Source organism: Hyla sarda, chromosome 4 (assembly GCF_029499605.1).
Source record: "Hyla sarda isolate aHylSar1 chromosome 4, aHylSar1.hap1, whole genome shotgun sequence".
Lineage (NCBI taxonomy): Eukaryota > Metazoa > Chordata > Amphibia > Anura > Hylidae > Hyla > Hyla sarda.
In genome coordinates this window covers 368,861,364-368,881,103 of record NC_079192.1, presented here as the reverse complement: position 1 = coordinate 368,881,103, position 19,740 = coordinate 368,861,364, and the positions used below count along the sequence as shown (strand labels likewise).

General features: G+C 38.6%; 1 protein-coding gene across 3 annotated transcripts in view; it reads right to left on the bottom strand.

Annotated features, from left to right (window-relative positions):
- ATP10B (ATPase phospholipid transporting 10B (putative)) overlaps positions 1–19,740 on the bottom strand; it is a 479,113-nt gene that overhangs the window by 43,579 nt on the left and 415,794 nt on the right. For all 3 annotated transcript variants that reach the window (XM_056516674.1, XM_056516673.1, XM_056516675.1), the window contains 2 exons: positions 10,330–10,415; positions 7,934–8,037 (listed from right to left, as the gene is read on the bottom strand). In XM_056516674.1, the coding sequence (XP_056372649.1) occupies positions 7,934–8,037; positions 10,330–10,415 (190 nt within the window). The remainder of the gene's footprint in view (positions 1–7,933; positions 8,038–10,329; positions 10,416–19,740) is intronic.

Here is a 19,740-nt window from a genome sequence, read left to right as displayed (position 1 = left end):
GCCTGCTGGTTCTTTGCAATCAGAAGGAATCAAGTGTTTTAATTAACCATTGTGACCCAAAAGAGCAACTTTTATGGTGAGATTCTCCAGTCATCTTGACAGCACAGTTTTTTTTTGGGAGGGAATTTGAGTAACTAGAATCTCGATTACATGTCTAATTATAACATCACCATCAAGGACTTAAGACTAATGAAAATTATGTTATGACTGATTATTCACTCAATCCATATTTCAGAATATAAAATATCTGTTATGTAAGAATAAGCTGAAAAGCAAACTCTAAAAAGAAACCTTTGATTTTTCTGAACCATTGTGGAAATAGTCAAGTCTGTAATATAAATGCTTAGACTGTGGAAATAACATATGATAAATCTTTTATTGCTTACTATGGATACTGTATGTTCCTTTTTAGTGGATAACATGAGGACTGTTCTGGATATTTAAGCCTTGGGTACAAGAACTGGGTACATCGCAGAAAGGCTAGTAGAGACTATTTAGTGATAGATGAGGTTATATAAGATTCAAATAAGGGTTTTTGTATTGTCCCTTGGAGTGTTTAGTACAACTTTTCTAAGTGTGGTTAAACTGCAATGTTAGACATAACCATAGCCCATTTTATTCCTTGAAAAAAGCCTTCTTTAAAGGTAACAAAGTATGCTTCAGCATGTAGCTGATCATTTCCTGATTGTAATAGTTTGTATTTTTTGTACATTATTATGGGGGCAGCCATATCACTTCTGCTCTGTTACAGTATTAAGATAAGAGTCAAAGCAGCTACATGGACCACAGGAAATAATGGAGGGGGCTTATTGACTTCTACTAGAGAGTTTTCTAAACATGCTCCGTGACCTGTGCAGAGGTCATTGTGTAGGCAGGAGGATGAGGTCTCCAAAAAGTCTTTAAAAAAATGTTTAAAAACTTGATTTAAATAATAGCTCAGTTTTCTAAAGACACATTCTCTTTAATGCCCAATGTCAGATTTAATGTTGAAAAGATGCAGTAAATTGCAAAATATTAACATAATATTCTACTAAAGCAGATAAAACTAAAGCAGCCAAAGTAAAATAATTCCATGTGACAACCTGGAGGCACAACATTCTATAGTCTGATTTGTCCCTGTGATTAAGTCTTTGTACACGTGAATCTTAGAATATAGACACATACTTTCCTCATGACATATTGTTGGTAATTAATCAATTTGTCCTAAATTAGTCTTCATGATATTCACCTGCTAAACACCATGCACCATGATGAGAAGTATGTCTAATAAAGGGTTAAAGGGAACTGTCACCAAATGAGTCCTACTTTTTTAGGACAACAAGGTAGCTTCTCACTAATACTACAAGATGCAAATGCAACAACTAAATGTGAACAGGATGCTAGGAAATCATTTGTCCAATTTGGGCCACGTTTCTGTGAGCCTTGGTTCCATGACATACCTTTTTGCAGGCCAAGACTTGAGAAGTAAGGAATGTTTCTAGTATAGTAGTAGATGAATAGTGTAGCTCGCGAATATTCGCAATGCAAATTTTATTCGCGAATATCGCATATTCGCAAATTTGCGAATATTTGCGAATATAGCACTATATATACGTAATCGTATTTTATTTTTTCACAGTACACATCACAGTGATCATCCCTCTCTGCTTCCAGCTTGTGTGGTCTAAAGAAGGCTCTAATACTACTGTGTGAGACTGGCGAGCGAATTTTCGCATATGCGAAAATTAGCATATGCAAATTTCCGTATATGTTAATTTTACGCATATGCAAATTTTTGCAAATGCTGTTTGCATATGCTAATTTTCGCATATGCGAAAATAAAACGCGAATACTACGAATGTGCAAATTTAGCAAATATATGACGGATATTCGTCCATATATTCGCGAAATATCACAAATTCGAATATGGCCTATGCAGCTCAACACTATAGATGAACGACTCCCTCCAACAGGGTGCTTTCACATGGGACTAAAAAGTTGTGGTTTTTCCAAGCAAATTTGTTTGTTTATTAACCATGTAAATAAACTTTTCAAAATCTGTACAAAATACACCCTATACACATCTGAACTGTGGTTAGGTTACAGATTTATTATGAATTCCCCAAAGGCCAAATATTTTTACAGAGTTGCAGATTTTTCTAAAACTGCATACTGGGGGTTGATAAATAAAACAGTGTGTGCCAAATTAGTATAGATTTTGTGCAAAAAAAAATGGCTTACAGGACTTACATCGCATTTTAGATGTCTGTTATATAATTTTGAGCCTTGCTTGAAGAGATTGCATGGCCTCACGGGAAAGGGGGTATGAAATTTTAGTATAAGCTAAATCAACTAATGGACAGTATAAACTAGACTAGACAGTCTAAAGATGCGCTAGATTTTTAAACAGCATGAGACACTTTGCTAAATCTGGGTATTCGTAGGCGGGGTTCACACAGCATAGAATTAGCTAACATATTTAGCTTTTTGAACTGTAACGGGGAAAAAATAGGCTGCATTTTTTTTTTTTTATACAGACCATTATTTTTCAATTATAGTTGAAAAAGCCACATAAAATAAAATACGGTGGCGAACTTTAAACATGGTGTAAACCTGGTCTTAGACTATATAGTGTACACTGTCTAAGAACTAGACAATTTGTTTTATCTGCCTTATTGTTCTTCTTTTACATTTAAATAATCTACTCCAATATTTACATATTCCAAACTAGAACGCACAGGATTTGGAATAGATATTCCTGCAGATTCTTCAGTGTGTAAATCCTTTGTTCTACTTCTGCTCTGTGGTCTTTATTGGCTCCAATTTCTGTCTAGTGTACATTCCTGTTGTAAACTGTAGCAAGGAATCCAGCCAACGCTAAATCTCTGCTACTACATCTTTTTGACGATAGCCCCACTAACTAAACTTACAGGAGCCTCACACATAGGGAAGGAGATAGAGGGGATATAAAGAGTCAAATTCATGTAAGAACAGCAAGTGTCCAGCAAGAACAAGAAGTCTGTTACAAGATGTATGCTAGACAGGAAGAAAGTCAATCAAGACAATAAAGCGGTTTGTATCAGAAGCAAAAGAAAAGCTTGAAAAACCATAGAATAGTATTAAAATACTTACCAATATTAAAAATATGTTCAATTGTAGAAAAAACCTTTTAAGGCCTATTGTTACCACCTTAGAAATGGGGGAAATCAACACACTGCCTGAAAGAGTGGCTGAAAACTAGTATCAATAAATGTCTGAGAAAAGGAGGAGACGGGAACTTTAATTTTAGCCTCCTAACCTGCCTATGGTGACCGATCACAATAACAACTTAAAGTTTCTGGATAGCTTTAGGAAAATAGCGAGAAAAAAAATACCTTTTATACACATGTATTTAATGACTTCATTGGTTAATAAAGCTTGAGAAGCTGATAAAAATAACATTTTAAAGCTAACATTTCTTCATTTTTGTAATTGGTTCATGCATTAATAGACTACGGGTAAGCGAGCTAGAAAAAGATGTGACCTCAGGAGTCTTAGATGTTGTAGCAAGCAGCTGGACGTTGCTGCAGTGTTTCATCAAGTGGTCTAAATGTGATCATTACGGCATATGTGCTGCCCTCTGCTTGATCTCAGCAAGGTATAGCCAGTTTAATTTATCTAACTATAATTTCAGTCATGAACCATTTTCACTTGGCACTAGGAATACACTTAGCTGCTTTCCTACAGCAGGAATAAGCACTGCAGATTCTGACGGAATGTATCATGAAATAATGATCAGCTCCTCAGTAGGTCGGAATACAGGAGAACAAGATAAGATTTGGTTATATAAAATATAATATAAAAACTACTATTAGAAAATGAACACATACATTTATATATTGAGAATGGGAAAATGGAAAAAGGCCGAATTTACTGCACTTATTTAGTGATATCACATTTCAAAAACCCAGCGGTGCCATAACGTAAACCAATGCTAAATGTAACCTCTAAAAAATTATTTGGACATGTGAGAATACAGCTTGGATGTCGATGCTGTAATATTAAAGGGGTTATCCAGGAAAAAAAATGTTTTTATATATCAACTGGCTCCAGAAAGGTTAACATATTTGTAAATTACTTCCATTAAAAAATCTTAATCCTTTCTGTATTTGAGCTGCTGAAGTTGAGTTGTTCTTTTCTAAGTGCTCTCTGATGACACCCGTCTCTGGAACTCTCCAGAGTAGAAGCAGATCCCCATTGCAAACAACTTCTACTCTGTGCAGTTCCCAAGACAGGCAGACATATCAGCAGAGAGCACTGTTGCCAGAAAGAAAAGAACAACTCAATTTCAGCAGCTGACAATTATTGGAAGGATTAAGATTTTTTTTTTTTTTTTATAGAAGTAATTTACAAATCTGTTTAACTTTCTGGAGCCAGTTGATAGATTTATAAAAAATAAAAAAAAACGCTTTCCTGGAATACCCCTTTAAGGATCAGGATTTCTACTTCACCTAAACTGAAAAAGCTAAACAAAATGTTACAATAAGGATTGTGGGTTCTGTTGAACTGGCTACAGAGACATGTTACTGGGACAAGCTGCTAAGAAACAAAGAGTGTCACAATAAAATTGGGCCTGTCTTTGACCCTTTTATTAAGACTTTAGGTGGGCACCAACTAAATGGCAAACACTGACAATTAAGTTACCACATATGTGCTACACTTCTTTGTGTCCCCTTAGCAATCCAGTTATTGCAAATTACAAATATCTGAAATGAGCCCTTCCTGTCTAACCCTCAAACATGTCCCGTAAAAATTTGAAAAGTGAACTTCAAGGAGCCTGACTCTTGACTTTTGGCAAAAATTCCATTTATTTATTTTTTACATATCACATGGCAAATATTGTATTTACAAATTTTGGGAAAGATAATGAGGAAGATTTACTAATACTGTTTAATACTTATAAGGCAGTATAAACCTAGACTGTATAAACTTGGACTTGACAGTCTGATAAAGTCACAAATTTTCTCCCAAGACCCATTTTGCAACATTATACCTTTTTGTGCCTCCTATACAACCTTAAGAATAAGTGAGTGGGGCTTAGCAGTGCATTGCCTCAAGATTTACCATAACTTATGCACATATTGTCATAAGTTATGTCAGAATTGGTATATATATATATATATACATACATACATATATATATATATATATATATATATATATATATATATATATATATATATACATATATCTGAATCTGGTGCATAGCCTGTGTGTAAAATGCAACAAATTTATTAAAATATCTGCACCTCTTGATAAATCTGGTGCATCTAAAACCAGCCTTCTTTTACTTATGACAAGCATTTCAGAAGCCAGTCTTAATACATACTCTCCAGTGTCCAAAGATTTAACAACATTTCTCAAAGTTTAGATCAACTATTAATAGGTTTATTGTATTCTAAAAGTTAGTTGCAATTATTGGCGTATGATAACACCACTTTCCTTATTGTATACCAGTTTGTTTTTTTAATACCGTATATCCCGGCGTATAAGATTACTTTTTAACCCCAAATTTTCTTCTGAAAAGTCGGGGGTCGTCTTATACGCCGTGTATTGAGGTCCGGGATAGGAAAATTTCTGATTATCTGCCCAGGCCGGCTCCCGTGTGTGGCTGCAGGCGGGGGCCGGCCAGAGCAAGTAAAAACTAATACTGTATACTAAAAACCAGGGTGCCTCCAGCTGTTGTGAAACTACAACTCCCAGCACGGCAAAGACTGTCCGGGCATGCTGGGAGTTGTAGTTTTACAACAGCTGGAGGCCCCCTGGTTTTTAGTATACAGTATTAGATTTTACCTGCTCTGGCGGGCCCCCGCCTGCAGCCACACACGGGAGCCGGCCCGGGCAGATAATCATAGGTATTCCTATGCCAGACATCCCTGTGTCCCGAAAAATCTTTTCGGGACATACGGATGTCCACCGGTCACTCACCAGGCCCCGGTAGGCGCGCGTCCTCCTGCGGTCCTCCTGGGCCTGCACTCCTCTGCCTCTATGGTTGTATGCACGGGACGTCAGTGACGTCACGTGCCTACAACCATAGAGGCAGAGGAGTGCAGGCCCAGGAGGACCGCAGGAGGACGCGCGCCTACCGGGGCCTGGTGAGTGACCGGCCGTACTATCTTAAGTGATCCGGTCACCGCTCCCCGGTCCCGGCACCTACTGCTATGGTCCAAAGGCCATAGCAGTAGATGGTGACCCGTGCCGGAGGAGCGGTGATCGGAACACTGTGGGGCAGACCAGTACAGACATACAGCCTGCAGCCATACACTGTCTGTTGGGGGGAGCTGCCTACTATTGTGGGGGAACTGTTGACCTAATGTGGGGGGAGCTGCCTACAAATGTGGGGGAGCTGCCTACAAATGTGGGGGGAGCTGCCTACAAATGTGGGGGGAGCTGCCTACTATTGTGGGGGGAGCTACCTACAAATGTGGGGGGAGCTGCCTACTATTGTGGGGGGAGCTGCCTACTATTGTGGGGGAAATGCTGACCTATTGTGGGGGAAATGCTGACCTAATGTGGGGGAATTGCCTACAAATGTGGGGGGAGCTGCCTACTATTGTGGGGGAACTGCTGACCTAATGTGGGGGGAGCTGCCTACAAATGTGGGGGGAGCTGCCTACTATTGTGGGGGAACTGCTACTAATGTGGGGGAGCTGCCTACTAATGTGGGGTTGCCTACTAATGTGGGGTAACTGCTGACCTAATGTGGGGTAACTCCCGACCTATTGTGGGGGAGCTGCCTACTATTGTGGGGGAACTGGCAACTTAATGTGGGGTGGAACTATACTGCCTACCTAATGTGGGGGGAACTATACTGCCTACCTAATGTGGGGGGAACTATACTGCCTACCTAATGTGGGGGAACAATACTGCCTACCTAATGTGGGGGGAACATGATGCCTACCTAATGTGGGGGGAACTACAAAGTACCGTACATCGCGGTAGGAGGGGTAGTCTTATATGGCGAGTATATCCCAAACTCTATATTTTAACTGTAAAAGTTGGGGGTCGTCTTATACGCCAAGTAGTCTTATACGCCGGCATATACGGTACAAACTGCACCAGAAATCTATAAATATAAAATTTGCACAAATGTCAGGGCTTCTAAGAGATCGACTTTAATCAGTTTTCCAGATGACAGGCTTACCTATCCCCAGGTATAAGCAGATATCAACACAGTGTAGTCTGTCTTAGCCTGGTATGGGAAAGGATTTAATAAACCCACTCTAAACAATGAGTCAAATTTATTATGGACAGACAATGCCAAAGTCTAATAGGTCAGAATGGTATGTCTGTGAACTTGGTTCCTGCCACTAATAAATTTCAAAAATCTTTTCAAGTGGACACAAATAGATTTTACACAAGAACATTTTTGGCATGTCCTTAATTTACATTCAGTGCTTTTTTCTTTATCTTAATATGTGCACTATGAGGTCATAAAAATAAAAAAAAAGGAAATATGAGGAAGTGTTTGCCTACGGGAAGGGTGGAGAGATAATGAATGTCAGTAAATGACTTGCTGCACCCTTAAATTCAGAATAGAAGATAAATATATCTAAAAGGTCAAGCCGTAAGAAATGTATTAAGTGCATACTTTCTTTTACTGAAGTTTGTACAAATAGCTTTTTATGCACAGTTTTTAATTCAGTTTCTTAAGCAAAAACCAGATGTGTGTTTTTAAAGAAAAGGAAATATGAAGGAAGGACATATGTGGTTTCTTAGTGCTGCTGGTTTAAAAAAAAAAAAAATTAATAAACTATGAAAAAAATAAACTATGAAAAATTGCCACAAAAAGCTTTGTGTGTGTAAACCCTTTTAAATCTATTGGACTTTTTTGGTGCCGGAAGTGCTCATAAGATCTTTGGTGCCCACAGTAATATTACCACTTAATGGCTAAAAAAAAAAAAAGTTTAGTCACCTGCATAGACCACAACACCAATAACTTCCTCTGTATTTCGGACAGTACATCCTCGAAGAAGTAGACTTTCTGTGCCGAATCCTGTATGTTGCCCATTCTGATCCCTGTAAATAACAGAAACAATTAAGATATCATACATTAGTAACATAGTAACATCCAGCTTAAAAGTCAATTTTAAGGTGTGACCACAATATAATTGCTATTTGGGGTAATTTGAAAAGGACTTGTGTAGAAATAAAATATCTTGAGAGTATCTCTTAACCCACATCACCCCAAACAAAAAATTTCCATTAAAATACTTTAATACAATATTTAAAGCAATCCACAATCTTAATTCCTAAGCAGTCAAGGCCAGACATAGTAGTGAAGTAGTATATATATCACCAGAGCTTCACTGCTGAAGAATTGAGCTAGCTTTCCTTAAATGCTGCCATACATCGCACATAACTGTAGGCTGAACATTCTTTCGGCAGATAGTTCTCGCCACCCTACCTCCATATACACAGGAGATGTCGGTGGAGAGTCAGGAGCAGCCAAAAACCTTAGACAGTCAGCTAATCCCATTGGTGGCAGGGGATTTGTCCAACATTAGTCTAAGGTGTATGGGCATCTCATGAGTGTGACTACTATGTGCTGTCACCTGGCTAAGTGCTTAGTAAACAACTAAAAATTGTGGAAAGTCAGAATGATATTTTTTTTTATTGTAGGCAAGAGTGACAGACTTTGATGTGATTTCCAAGCAGTATATACCATGACAGGTTAGTGTATGGTTGTATATAGTAAAAAAATAAATAGTGTATACATACATGTATGTGACTGCACATAGGTATGTTGGTATGTATATCCATGGCCGAGGTGAACCCCAGTTACAAATTTTAGCCAAGGGTCCCTGGGATAGCTTCTGTCACTACCACATTCTTTTATTATTATGATTGACTGTTTTTTAACTTCAGCATGCCCTTTAACACAGTTGTTGATTTGCTATTATGCCACACATAATGAGAAAGCTATAAAATTTTACAATTGGTACCTGGCACGGTATTGAAAAAATAAGGAAGATACAATGTCTTTTAGATAAGTAACATCAACATCAAGGCACATGGAAAATTAATGATCAAACATAAAAACAAATAAAGTTTGAGCCTGGAACAATGGGAATTGCATTGCAGCTTCTTAATGTGTTTATTTTTTTGCTTGTGAACAGAAGATCCACAGAATAATAATTGATCGGCACTTTGCATTTTTCAGGTTATTAGATTTTGAAAACAATGGAACTAAAAGAACACAGTCACGGTAGAGACACAGTATGGCCACAATGTGGCCAATAACTACACTTCTATGCAGTTTCAATGTAAATTGCTATATTTTTATTGGTTTAGCGGTTTCTAGGGCAAGAACCTTGACATATACGGTACATTAATAATTGTACGTGGAAAAAGCACATGTATTACTAACATGGAGAGGGGAGTAAGCCACTTCCAGAAAACACTGGGGAGGGATTATGTCTGGGGATCGGGCATGCCAGCTGTTCTTTGACCGAACAACTGTCATGTGAAAAACTGGGAGCCCCCCATACCTCATTAGGTGAACATGGTTCTGGAAACAAACTTCCCATCCCTAATGTGCTAGGTCACATCCCTAATGTGCGAAGTCCATATTCATTTACTGAATGTCAATAAAACACCTATTTAATGCAGAATTATCAGAATAGTTTCACATTTATTTATAGGAATAACTAAAAGGGTTGAGGTTTTCAATATTGGCCCTGTTTGGGATATGTATCATCAAATAACCAGAAGATCAGTCACTTGCCCTAGTGCAATCCTTTACTTCCTTTTTGTCTGTAGTCTCCACGAATAAAGCTTAACTACCAGACCTAAAGTGAACATGTGAAGGTGAACAATAGAAATTGACATTTGCTTAAAGGGGTACTCCACTGGAAAACATTTTTTTAAATCAACTGGTGCCAGAAAGTTAAACAGATTTGTAAATTACTAATCCTTCCAGTACTTTTCAGCTGCTGTTATGATTCACAGGAAGTTATTTACTTTTTGAATTTCCTCTTCTGTCTGACCACAGTGCTCTCTGCTGACACCTCTGTCCATTTTAGAAACTGTCCAGAGCAGGATAGGTTTTCTATGGGAATTTGCTCCTACTCTGGGCAGTTCCTAAAATGGACGTGTCAGCAGAGAGCACTGTGGTCAGGCAGAAAGAAAATTCAAAAAAGAAAAGAGCTTCCTGTGGATCGTAACACTAGCTGATAAGTACTGGAATGATTAAGAGTTTTTTAACTCTTAACCCTCTGGCACCAGTTTATTTAAAAAAAAAAAAAAAAAAAGTTCCAGGGGAGTACCCCTTTAACATTTCAACACAGACATACCACTTCAAATACTCACATGTAACCTTTGAATTTGCTGAGATTGTTATTTGGTTTCTCACATACAATGGTATATTTAAAGGACTCCGGATCAAATGGACATTCCTAGAATAAAAAACACAAATTGTTACAGTTATTCTATAAGGTTTACTATTTATGGTTGTCGTAGCATGATAGATTCCTGATGATAAAGGAAAAATAAAAATGTTTTGGCACCACAGTAAGTACAAAGAAGAATAAAAGAAAATGATTTCCAAAGGTGTTTATAGCCTTTAAAGCTATTAATCATTTTGGAATCTTTGGAAAACCATTGTTGGCAAAAAATAGTGCCACTATCTAAGGTTTTTAACTTATAGATCTGTGTGGTGATAGTTTAGTAGTATGTGGAGTCTTTCTTTTAGAGCAGTGGTTCCTAACTTTATGCCCGAATACTTCTTGGCAGCCCATTACCAAAAATTGTACCCCATATAGTTGAATGTACCCCTCTCAGTTGTAGGCCCCCCACACGGCCCTCATTTATTTTTATTCCCCATCAATGCCCCCATATAGTTGTAGGCCCCCATAATGCGCGGCTTCTGTGCTTCTTCTCTGGCCTGGGGACTTACTGTTATGTCCAATAACAGTAGATACTTGGTTCGGAAGAGCTGCAGAGCACCAAAGCTGACGTGGTAGTTACCATCCACAGCATCCCGGTGCCTGTGCTTCTCCTCTGCCATTCTCCTCTCCTCAGGGGAGAGACATCGGCTAGTACCAGCAGCCACTGCTCATTTCTCTTAAAGTGGCCCTCTGACATTTTTAGATGAGGTAGCATGGGCCGCGGCCACTTTTTATATTTAAAAATATGCTTCCATCAGTGTCTATTCCCGGGAACCTTTGCCAATATTTTTGGGAGTGGTTCTAATTTTTTTGGACCCGCCCTTTGAATTGTAGAGTTTATACCCTGTTCAAAAGTGACTGTTTTGGGGGCATTCCTTTAGTTTCGGAACATAATTTAACTTTCTCTATGTACTGTGTGTGCTATGTACTAACCATTGAAGTCATCTCAGTCAGGGAGAGCCTCTACATCAGCATGACATCTTCTGAAATGCTTTTCCCAACAACCTATTTCTTCTTAGCACACAGACAGCTCATCATTTCCTTGCATAGGATAATTTCCAATTTCTAACAAAGGAATCCTTTTACAGCCTGTTACCTGATTTTCTAAAAGAATTACTACACCCTGGGAGTGTGAGGAAGGTTAAATGTGGCATACTAATAGAATATGAAGCATCTAATTAGCTGTATCTGAATGTTAAACTCACAACTAAAATCATTTACAAAGCATCAAAAGAAAAGACATGCCCTTATTGGCACAGACAGAACAGGCAAACAACAAAGAAATCTAGAACGTAATTCACAAGTGAGAAATCTTATCCATATAAAACTAATTAGATTTTCTTCTGGTGATGTCCTCCATAACGACAGTGTGTGAAGCATGAAAACACAAGAAGACAAATGCACAATGCACCATCGGCAGCATCACCTTGTTATAGACATGTCATCTTAGTAGAATGTGGATATTTGGGAGGATGGAATGTGACTTTTGAAACACAGACTGTGAAAATAGAAAGAGTAAAGCCATATTTTATAAAGCAATATTTGCAGAACTGTGTTTCCAACCCAACTACAGGGAGTACTGCAATATTAATAACCGGTCAGGATACAACAATACACATTCGTCTACACCTGGTGCTTTTATAGTCCTCGTGATGTTATGAAAATAGAGGCTCACTGAAGATGAACAATTTTTGTAAAACTATAAAATATTTTATGGACATTGTATGGACATTGCCATCAGAAAATGTTTTCTATTGGCTGACAACTTTTTATGACAACCTTGAATACTCTACTGATTGATGTTTATAGCAAACTGAAGCATTGTTTTTTAATACAATTCTACAAATCCTTTATATTGACATGGAATTAAAACCTAATATCCCGGCTCTATATAAAAAAAAAAAAAAATGAAAACTTATCTCCACCCCTCTTGACATACATTTGGCAAAGGGTTTGGTACAAAATGTATGACCAAAAAGCATGATAATATAAGTGACACAGATCATTTTTCCCATGTAACAATTTTCAGTTGATTCTTTGTGAAATGTATCATTCATAGAACAATATATAGAGGACAGGGAGAAGAACTTAACCCATTAAGGACTCAGACAATTTGGGCCTTAAGGACTCAGACAATTTTATTTTTACATTTTCGTTTTTTCCTCCTCGCCTTCAAAAAATCATAACTCTTTTATATTTTGATCCAAAAACTAATATGTGGGCTTGTTTTTTGTGCGACCAGTTGTCCGTTGTAATGCCATCACTCATTTTACCATAAAATATATGGCACAACTAAAAAAATACTATTTGTGTGGGCAAATAAAGAAAACTGCAATTTAGCCAATTTTGGAAGGTTTCATTTTCACACCGTACAATATACGGTAAAAATTACATGTTCTTTATTCTTTGGGTCAATACAATTAAAATGATACCCATGATAACATACTTTTCTATTACTGTTGCGCTTAAAAAAAATCGCAAACTGTTTAACCAAATTGGTAAGCTTAAAATCAACCTATTTTGAAGACCTATAACTTTTTTATTTTTCCATATGAGCGGCGGTATGAGGGCTCATTTTTTGCGCCATGATCTATACTTTTTATAGATATTATATTTGCTTGTATAAAACTGAATACTTTTTTTTATAAATTTTTTTTGGAATAAAATGTTATAAAAAAGCATCTATTTTGGACTTTTTTTTTCCATTCACGCCGTTCACCGTACGGTATCATTAACATTTTATTTTAATAGTTGGGATATTTACGCACGCGGCAATACCAAATATGTATTTTTTTTTTTTTACACTTTTGGGAAGTGAAATAGGGAAAATGGGACAATTTTTTTTTTAACTTTTTTTTTATTTACTTTTTAACTTTAATTTTTACAATTTAATAGTCCCCAAAGGGGACTATTGATAGCAATCATTTGATTGCTAATACTGTTCAGTGCTATGCATAGGAAATAGCACTTATCAGTATTATCGGTCATCTTTTGCTCTGGTCTGCTCGATCTCAGACCAGAGCCGAAGACCCGTGGAAGGCAGCAGAGGCAGGTGAGTGGACCTCCGGCTGCCATGCTGGATGATCGGATCGCTGCGGCAGCACTGCGGGCGATCCGATCATCCAATTTTAGTATCCGCACTGCTGCAGATGCCGTTTTCTGTATTGATCACGGCATCTGACGGGTAAATGGCGGACATTCGCGCGATCGCAGATGTCCGACATTATGGGCGGGTCCCTGGCTGCTATCAGCAGCTGGGACCTTTCGCGCATGACGCAAGCATTTCTCCGGTGCTCGCGGTTATGCATAGGACGTAAATGTACGTCCTGGTGCGTTAAGTACCAGCTCACCAGGACATACATTTACGTCCTGTGTCGTTAAGGGGTTAATCATACCTGGCTCCTGTTCTTCAAAATTGTGTTTTATAATGTTTTAGGCTCATGGCGACCCTTACAGCAAATGCCAGCAAGTCGGCATGTTAAGTGCCCACAGCTGTCTGGGCTTTCCAGTTCTTCCTCTCAGCTCTGAGTGGCATCAACGAAAAATAGCAAACATGGATCTTTGCAGGTGCATGGACAGCAGTAGATAAAAGTTCATGGAGTCTTCAATACATATAGATGTTTATTTTAAGCACATAAAAGCAACGCATTTCCTGCCCGGGCACTTCATCAGGCAAGTTTGCATGTATCAGCTCTGAGTGAAGACTCTAGAGGTATCTTTGTTGGATGCTAGAGCTTTCACTTGAGCTAGAATAGCGGTTAGGGAAGCACTTAATGCAGATGTAAACAGAACATCAGGGGCTTACCTCCTTAGCACTTATCATAGTGGCGGCCAGGACATTAAAACAGGTTTTCCTTGGTCAAGCAGTTTGCATAACTAGAACCCAAGATACTGTATTATAACATTCTTCTATCCATCTTCTGTAGAGGATTGTCAGCCAGTTTGTTTTAAAGCTAACTTTTTAGCTTAACAGTGTAGACTGGGAGAGAGATAGCATAGTTATCTCCTTATCATTAAAGGGAAGAGAATTTAAAGGTAATCCGTCAGCAGGCTTTAAACTGCTGATAGCCCTATACAGAGGTTAGGGAGGGGAGTTTAGACATACCTGTTGCATCAGTTTTAACAGTATTTCTGGCCCTCCCTCTAAGCTCTAGTGTCCGATCAGGAGACCCCTAGAGCTATCAGTCATAGCTGAAAGAGAGAGCTGGGAATACTCTCAATACTCGAGGCAAGAAGAGCTTGCCTCTTGGCCACTGGTGGTGGTCAGGAGTCTAAACAACATTTTTCTGGTCATCCAAGCTGCATTACAAAGAACACAGGTATGGCTTTCTTCCCCTCCCTGACCTCTGTATAGGGCTGCCAGCAGTTTTGATTAAAACTGCTGAAAGGTCTGCTTTAATAACTGATAGCTGTTCTGTTGTACAACTAGAGAGCTTGTAAGGTAGGATAGCAACAATGTATATACACACATGAGGCCCTGTATTTAACTTCTTAGCAACTTTCTAGTATTGGGGGAAGGGGGCTATTTCAGTCACTTCCTGGAGACTATAATAGTTTATGGACTACTGTCTATTAAGGTAACTACCATTCATTACACCTGCCATAAAACACACACACACCCTGCTGTAAAAATGATGCATGAAGATTCACCCTAGGTAAGTTAAAAAAAAAAAAAAAGAATAAAACAAATAAAAAAATTAAACAAAAACAGTCATCTATAAAGTTATATGAAATTATTGAAACTAATAATATGTGAGACATTCTCTTTAAGCTAAAAAAATATAATATGTCAGCTGACAGTATTGTATATTGTGGAACTTGATTTTCAGCAAGTTTCCAAAATTACGTAAAAGCATTTCTCTCTGCATAACAATCAGTGTCAGCAAATGACACATATATATCTGCGTGGGCTGTCAGCCTATCAGCAAAACAACATAAAGATCTGTTTTAAAACGAGAAAATGTGAGCGGCTGAGAAAACAGTAAAATAAGTCAACACTTCATATCTTTGGCAAATTAAGTCTTAGACACCACAAGTGTAAATGAATTCGCTCGTAACTGTTAATGAGTCACGCCAATGGTAAAAATAAATAAATCAGATTGTGCAGCTGAGGCACAAATTACTTTCCATTTCTTGGTTAATAAGTATTATTCGGGGATTAATGGCTATCCACTTGGTCCGCTTTGTCCTTCTGAGATGTTTGTGCTAATTTTTAGGCTTTCTTTATTCAACATATTTACTGAAGATATTTTTTACTTGCAGGATTTAGATATAAAACAGTGAAATGTGAATAAGAAACAATACACGCAAACTCAGTGAGACTCAAAGAGAGGAGTACCCCAGATGTTGGTGAGGTGCAGCCGGGGAGGCAGTTGAATTTACAGTATGTTCTTTGACAGTTTCCCTCTACATAAGAGAAGGGTTGGGGGGACTATGAAAACACCTAGGGCACGGGCTTACATTGTGATACCATGCATGCCTGAAAAAACATTCCCCACTTATAAACACCCAACACACTTAGTAAATCAGGGCCCGTATTGTTTTGTGACCTATGTGTGCACCTTTTTTTTTTTTTTTTTTTTTTTTTATACATTTACCGCAATTCACTCCATCAATATATTTTTTAGACTGCCTTATAGGACACCTTTCTTAAAAAATTTAGCCCAATGGGTACATGTGGCCTATTAAAGTCAATGGGTGAATTAATCAACCATTGCTCCAGTGTTTAAGTGTCAAAAAGTCAACATTTTTGTGCAAGCCTACAGTTTCCTTCCAAAAAGTGTGCCTTTTTGCCTTTTTATGCCAGCTATGACTGTTTAAAAAAAAGAGAACGGGGCATATTGTAAAACTGGGGTTGTAATCATTATCTGCCAGATTTATTACAATTTATGCCAGAGCGCTGACATAAGTTATAGCCACTGAAGAGATTTATTAAGAGGCTGCACCGCTCAATACATTTACAGAACACCAGTGGTATTTTACTTATGAATGGCATGTAAAATGCCTTATTCAGGCTTCATATGAATTAGTAATATGAGAAGGCAGCTATTAGAAGCTTCTCTGTTGGTAGAGAACCCATTATGTCTATGCATACAGTACATCCTGTTTTCATGGACACCATGTAATGTTTCATTTTCATTGCAGGGGTACTGCAGGGGTATTGAACATTAGCAGCTGGGGTTTCCCTACAAATTATTGGAGGGTATTGGAGGCATATTTTTTTTTACTTATTACTAATTTTCCAAAGTCTCTTCTGAATTTAAAGGATTAGGAAAAAAAAAGCTAAGAGGGGAAAATATGCCATCAGTGATATTTGAAATGATTGGGCAAGGGTAAGCATACCATAGGTGCAACCTGTACAGTAGAGGTTCTGGTTTGGCTGATAATCCGCAGTCAAGTTTTAAGTGTGATAGCCTGGGGGATGTAGGGTATGGGGAGTGTAGCTGAGCAGGAATCAAAGGGTGCTTGTTAACCATATCTACTCGTGACGCCAGGGTGAGGGCTCCTCAGTAATGCTTGTCCTACCGCCACCCTTCCCAAGAGCGATAGGGAGGTAGATAATAATGGATTGAGGTAGATAATAATAGATTGTCCACAACCGGAAACAATGTTAACTTTTACTGAAGGTTTTCTGCAAGCTTCATTAACATAAAAGTCTCTAAGCATAACAACAGCTTTCCTTGGAGATTGACAAAGGTTGGGACTTTAGCATATAGAGTCTATTAGTATTGTGCGTTGTTCCACTGGATTTAGGGGAATTAGTTGCTGTCCAGTAGTCAGGCTAGCATTAGCAGGGATTTAGATTTGAACTCACGATTTTGGTTCTGCTGAGGCCGGAGGTTTTTGAGGCCTAGCGTGTCTTTGAAAGTTGCATAGAACCATCCTGTTAGTCTGGCATCCACAAGAGCAGCAACCAAAGAGAGCGATAATTGGACACAGCTCCCTTATATGGGCAGGGGCTGGACAAATGCTAATTGGTCCATACTGATGTCAATTACCATTACAGAGATTTGTGGGTAACACGTGACCCAAGGACCTCCTAAGGTCCTACAACATACCATAGAGGTTATTTAGCATGGTCACATGACCGAAGGCCCTGCGACCCTGAACAAGGTAAGTACTATACATTCCTATAAAAAAAAAAAAAAATATATATATATATATATATATAATTATTAAATATATATATATATATACATTAACATTAGAGATAGACTTTAGGAGAGGCGACTAGGGGCTGTCCCCCCTGAGGAACCCTACCTGAACGTAGTTCCTCTGACTTTTGGGACCTCTACACTAGGTACGGTATGCAATGCGGTATCGGGACACCAAATAAGGCTCTCTCTTTTCCTTCTGGAGGGCAGATTATGCATATAAATTATTATAATTTTTTTTTCCTGAGGGAGCATTGCATGGCCTTTAAGACTCTGCATGGAGATTTGGCAGTCTCCTCAAAAAGACATATTACCCCCCCTCAGGGATACACATATGCAAGCCTTCTTCAACAAGCGTTCTACTAACTAAAGAAACATTTGCTTTAAATATTTGTAAAGCTCATCCTCCAGCAAGATAACGCAGCAAAGTGCTGACATCAGTTTTACGCATGTCTTACAATCAATCATGACAGGACATTGATTCTTTTCTCTTGTCAGGGAGGAATGTTGCCTTAGCATGGGCGGTTTTACAATTCTGTTCGTGACTTCCATTCTGAAGTGTAATTATGGCACAATGATAATGACGACGTCTTTTTCAACGCAAAGTTCAACTCCTACAAAGTCTTTTTTTCTCTTTCTCTCTCCCTCTCTGAAGTGACATTTGTCTGTAAGATGTTGAAGGTGGCATTTATCTGCCAAATATCAGAACTCCTCCAAAGTTAAACAGTATTGAAAGTGTAGATTCAATTAGAGCTTATTTGAAATTCACAGCTCAGAAGAAAATTTCCAAAATGTCAGAGGAAAAGTTAATCTCTAAGTCACCTCAAATATACCCTTATAGCAGGGGGAGAAGTTACCTTCAAACTCTCTTAACCTTCCATATTGAAAGACACAAAAAGCTTATCCTTTTATGTATTAAACTTCTATGGAAGAGTGACTAGAGTATATTAACAGAACACAGTTGTACAAAGCAGGGATAAAGGGGCATCGTGACGGACGAAAACTAATCTTCAAGTGTTTGCAGGTTCAATTTCAATTTTCATTAAACCAATTTAATGGAATTGTTTTTACACAGAGTGTAATATTATTCTGCACAAGGGAATTACAAGGACAAGTTATTAGCACCTGGTAGAAATGCATTGGGATGCATGTTAAATGAATCTCGTGACAATATATGCAAACTAGGTTGACCTCCTCAGGTGCCGTCATATTTGGGAGTTTTCTTTAATGTGGCAACTGTTTTTCTAAGAAACCTATTAAACAGTGTTTGAAACGGTCTGTACTATATAATGAATATTGCATAAAAAAATCATAAACATTTGACCACAATGTACAAATATATGAATGGACAGTGCAGATATCTTTCTAGTGATCTTTTCATACCTAGGCAAGTGACCATGACAAGAGGGCATCCTCTATGTCTAGAGGAAAGAAGTTTTCACTATGATCACAGACGGGGATTCTGTAAATGCTGTGAGATTATGGAACTCTCTGCCACATAGTTACATAGTTACATAGTTAGTACGGTCGAAAAAAGACATATGTCCATCAAGTTCAACCAGGGAATTAAGGGGTAGGGGTGTGGCGCGATATTGGGGAAGGGATGGGATTTTATATTTCTTCATAAGCATTAATGTTATTTTGTTCCAGGAATGTATCTAATTCTGTTTTAAAGCTGTTAATTTTTCCTGCTGTGACCAGTTCCTGAGGTAGACTGTTCCATAAGTTCACAGTTCTCATGGTAAAGAAGGCGTGTCGCCGCTTGAGACTAAACTTTTTCTTCTCCAGACGGAGGGAGTGCCCCCTCGTCCTTTGGGGGGGTTTAACCTGGAACAGATGTAGTGATTGATGTCTGACTCAGTAAACAAGTTTAACCCCTTAACGACGCAGGACGTATATTTACGTCCTGCGCCGGCTCCCGCGATATGAAGCGGGATCGCGCCGTGATCCCACATCATATCGCGTGGGTCCCGGCGCTAATCAACGGCCGGGACCCGCGGCTAATACCACACATCGCCGATCGCGGCGATGTGCGGTATTAACCCTTTAGAAGCGGCGGTCAAAGCTGACCGCCGCTTCTAAAGTGAAACTGAAAGTATCCCGGCTGCTCAGTCGGGCTGTTCGGGACCGCCGCGGTGAAATCGCGGCATCCCGAACAGCTGATCGGACACCGGGAGGGC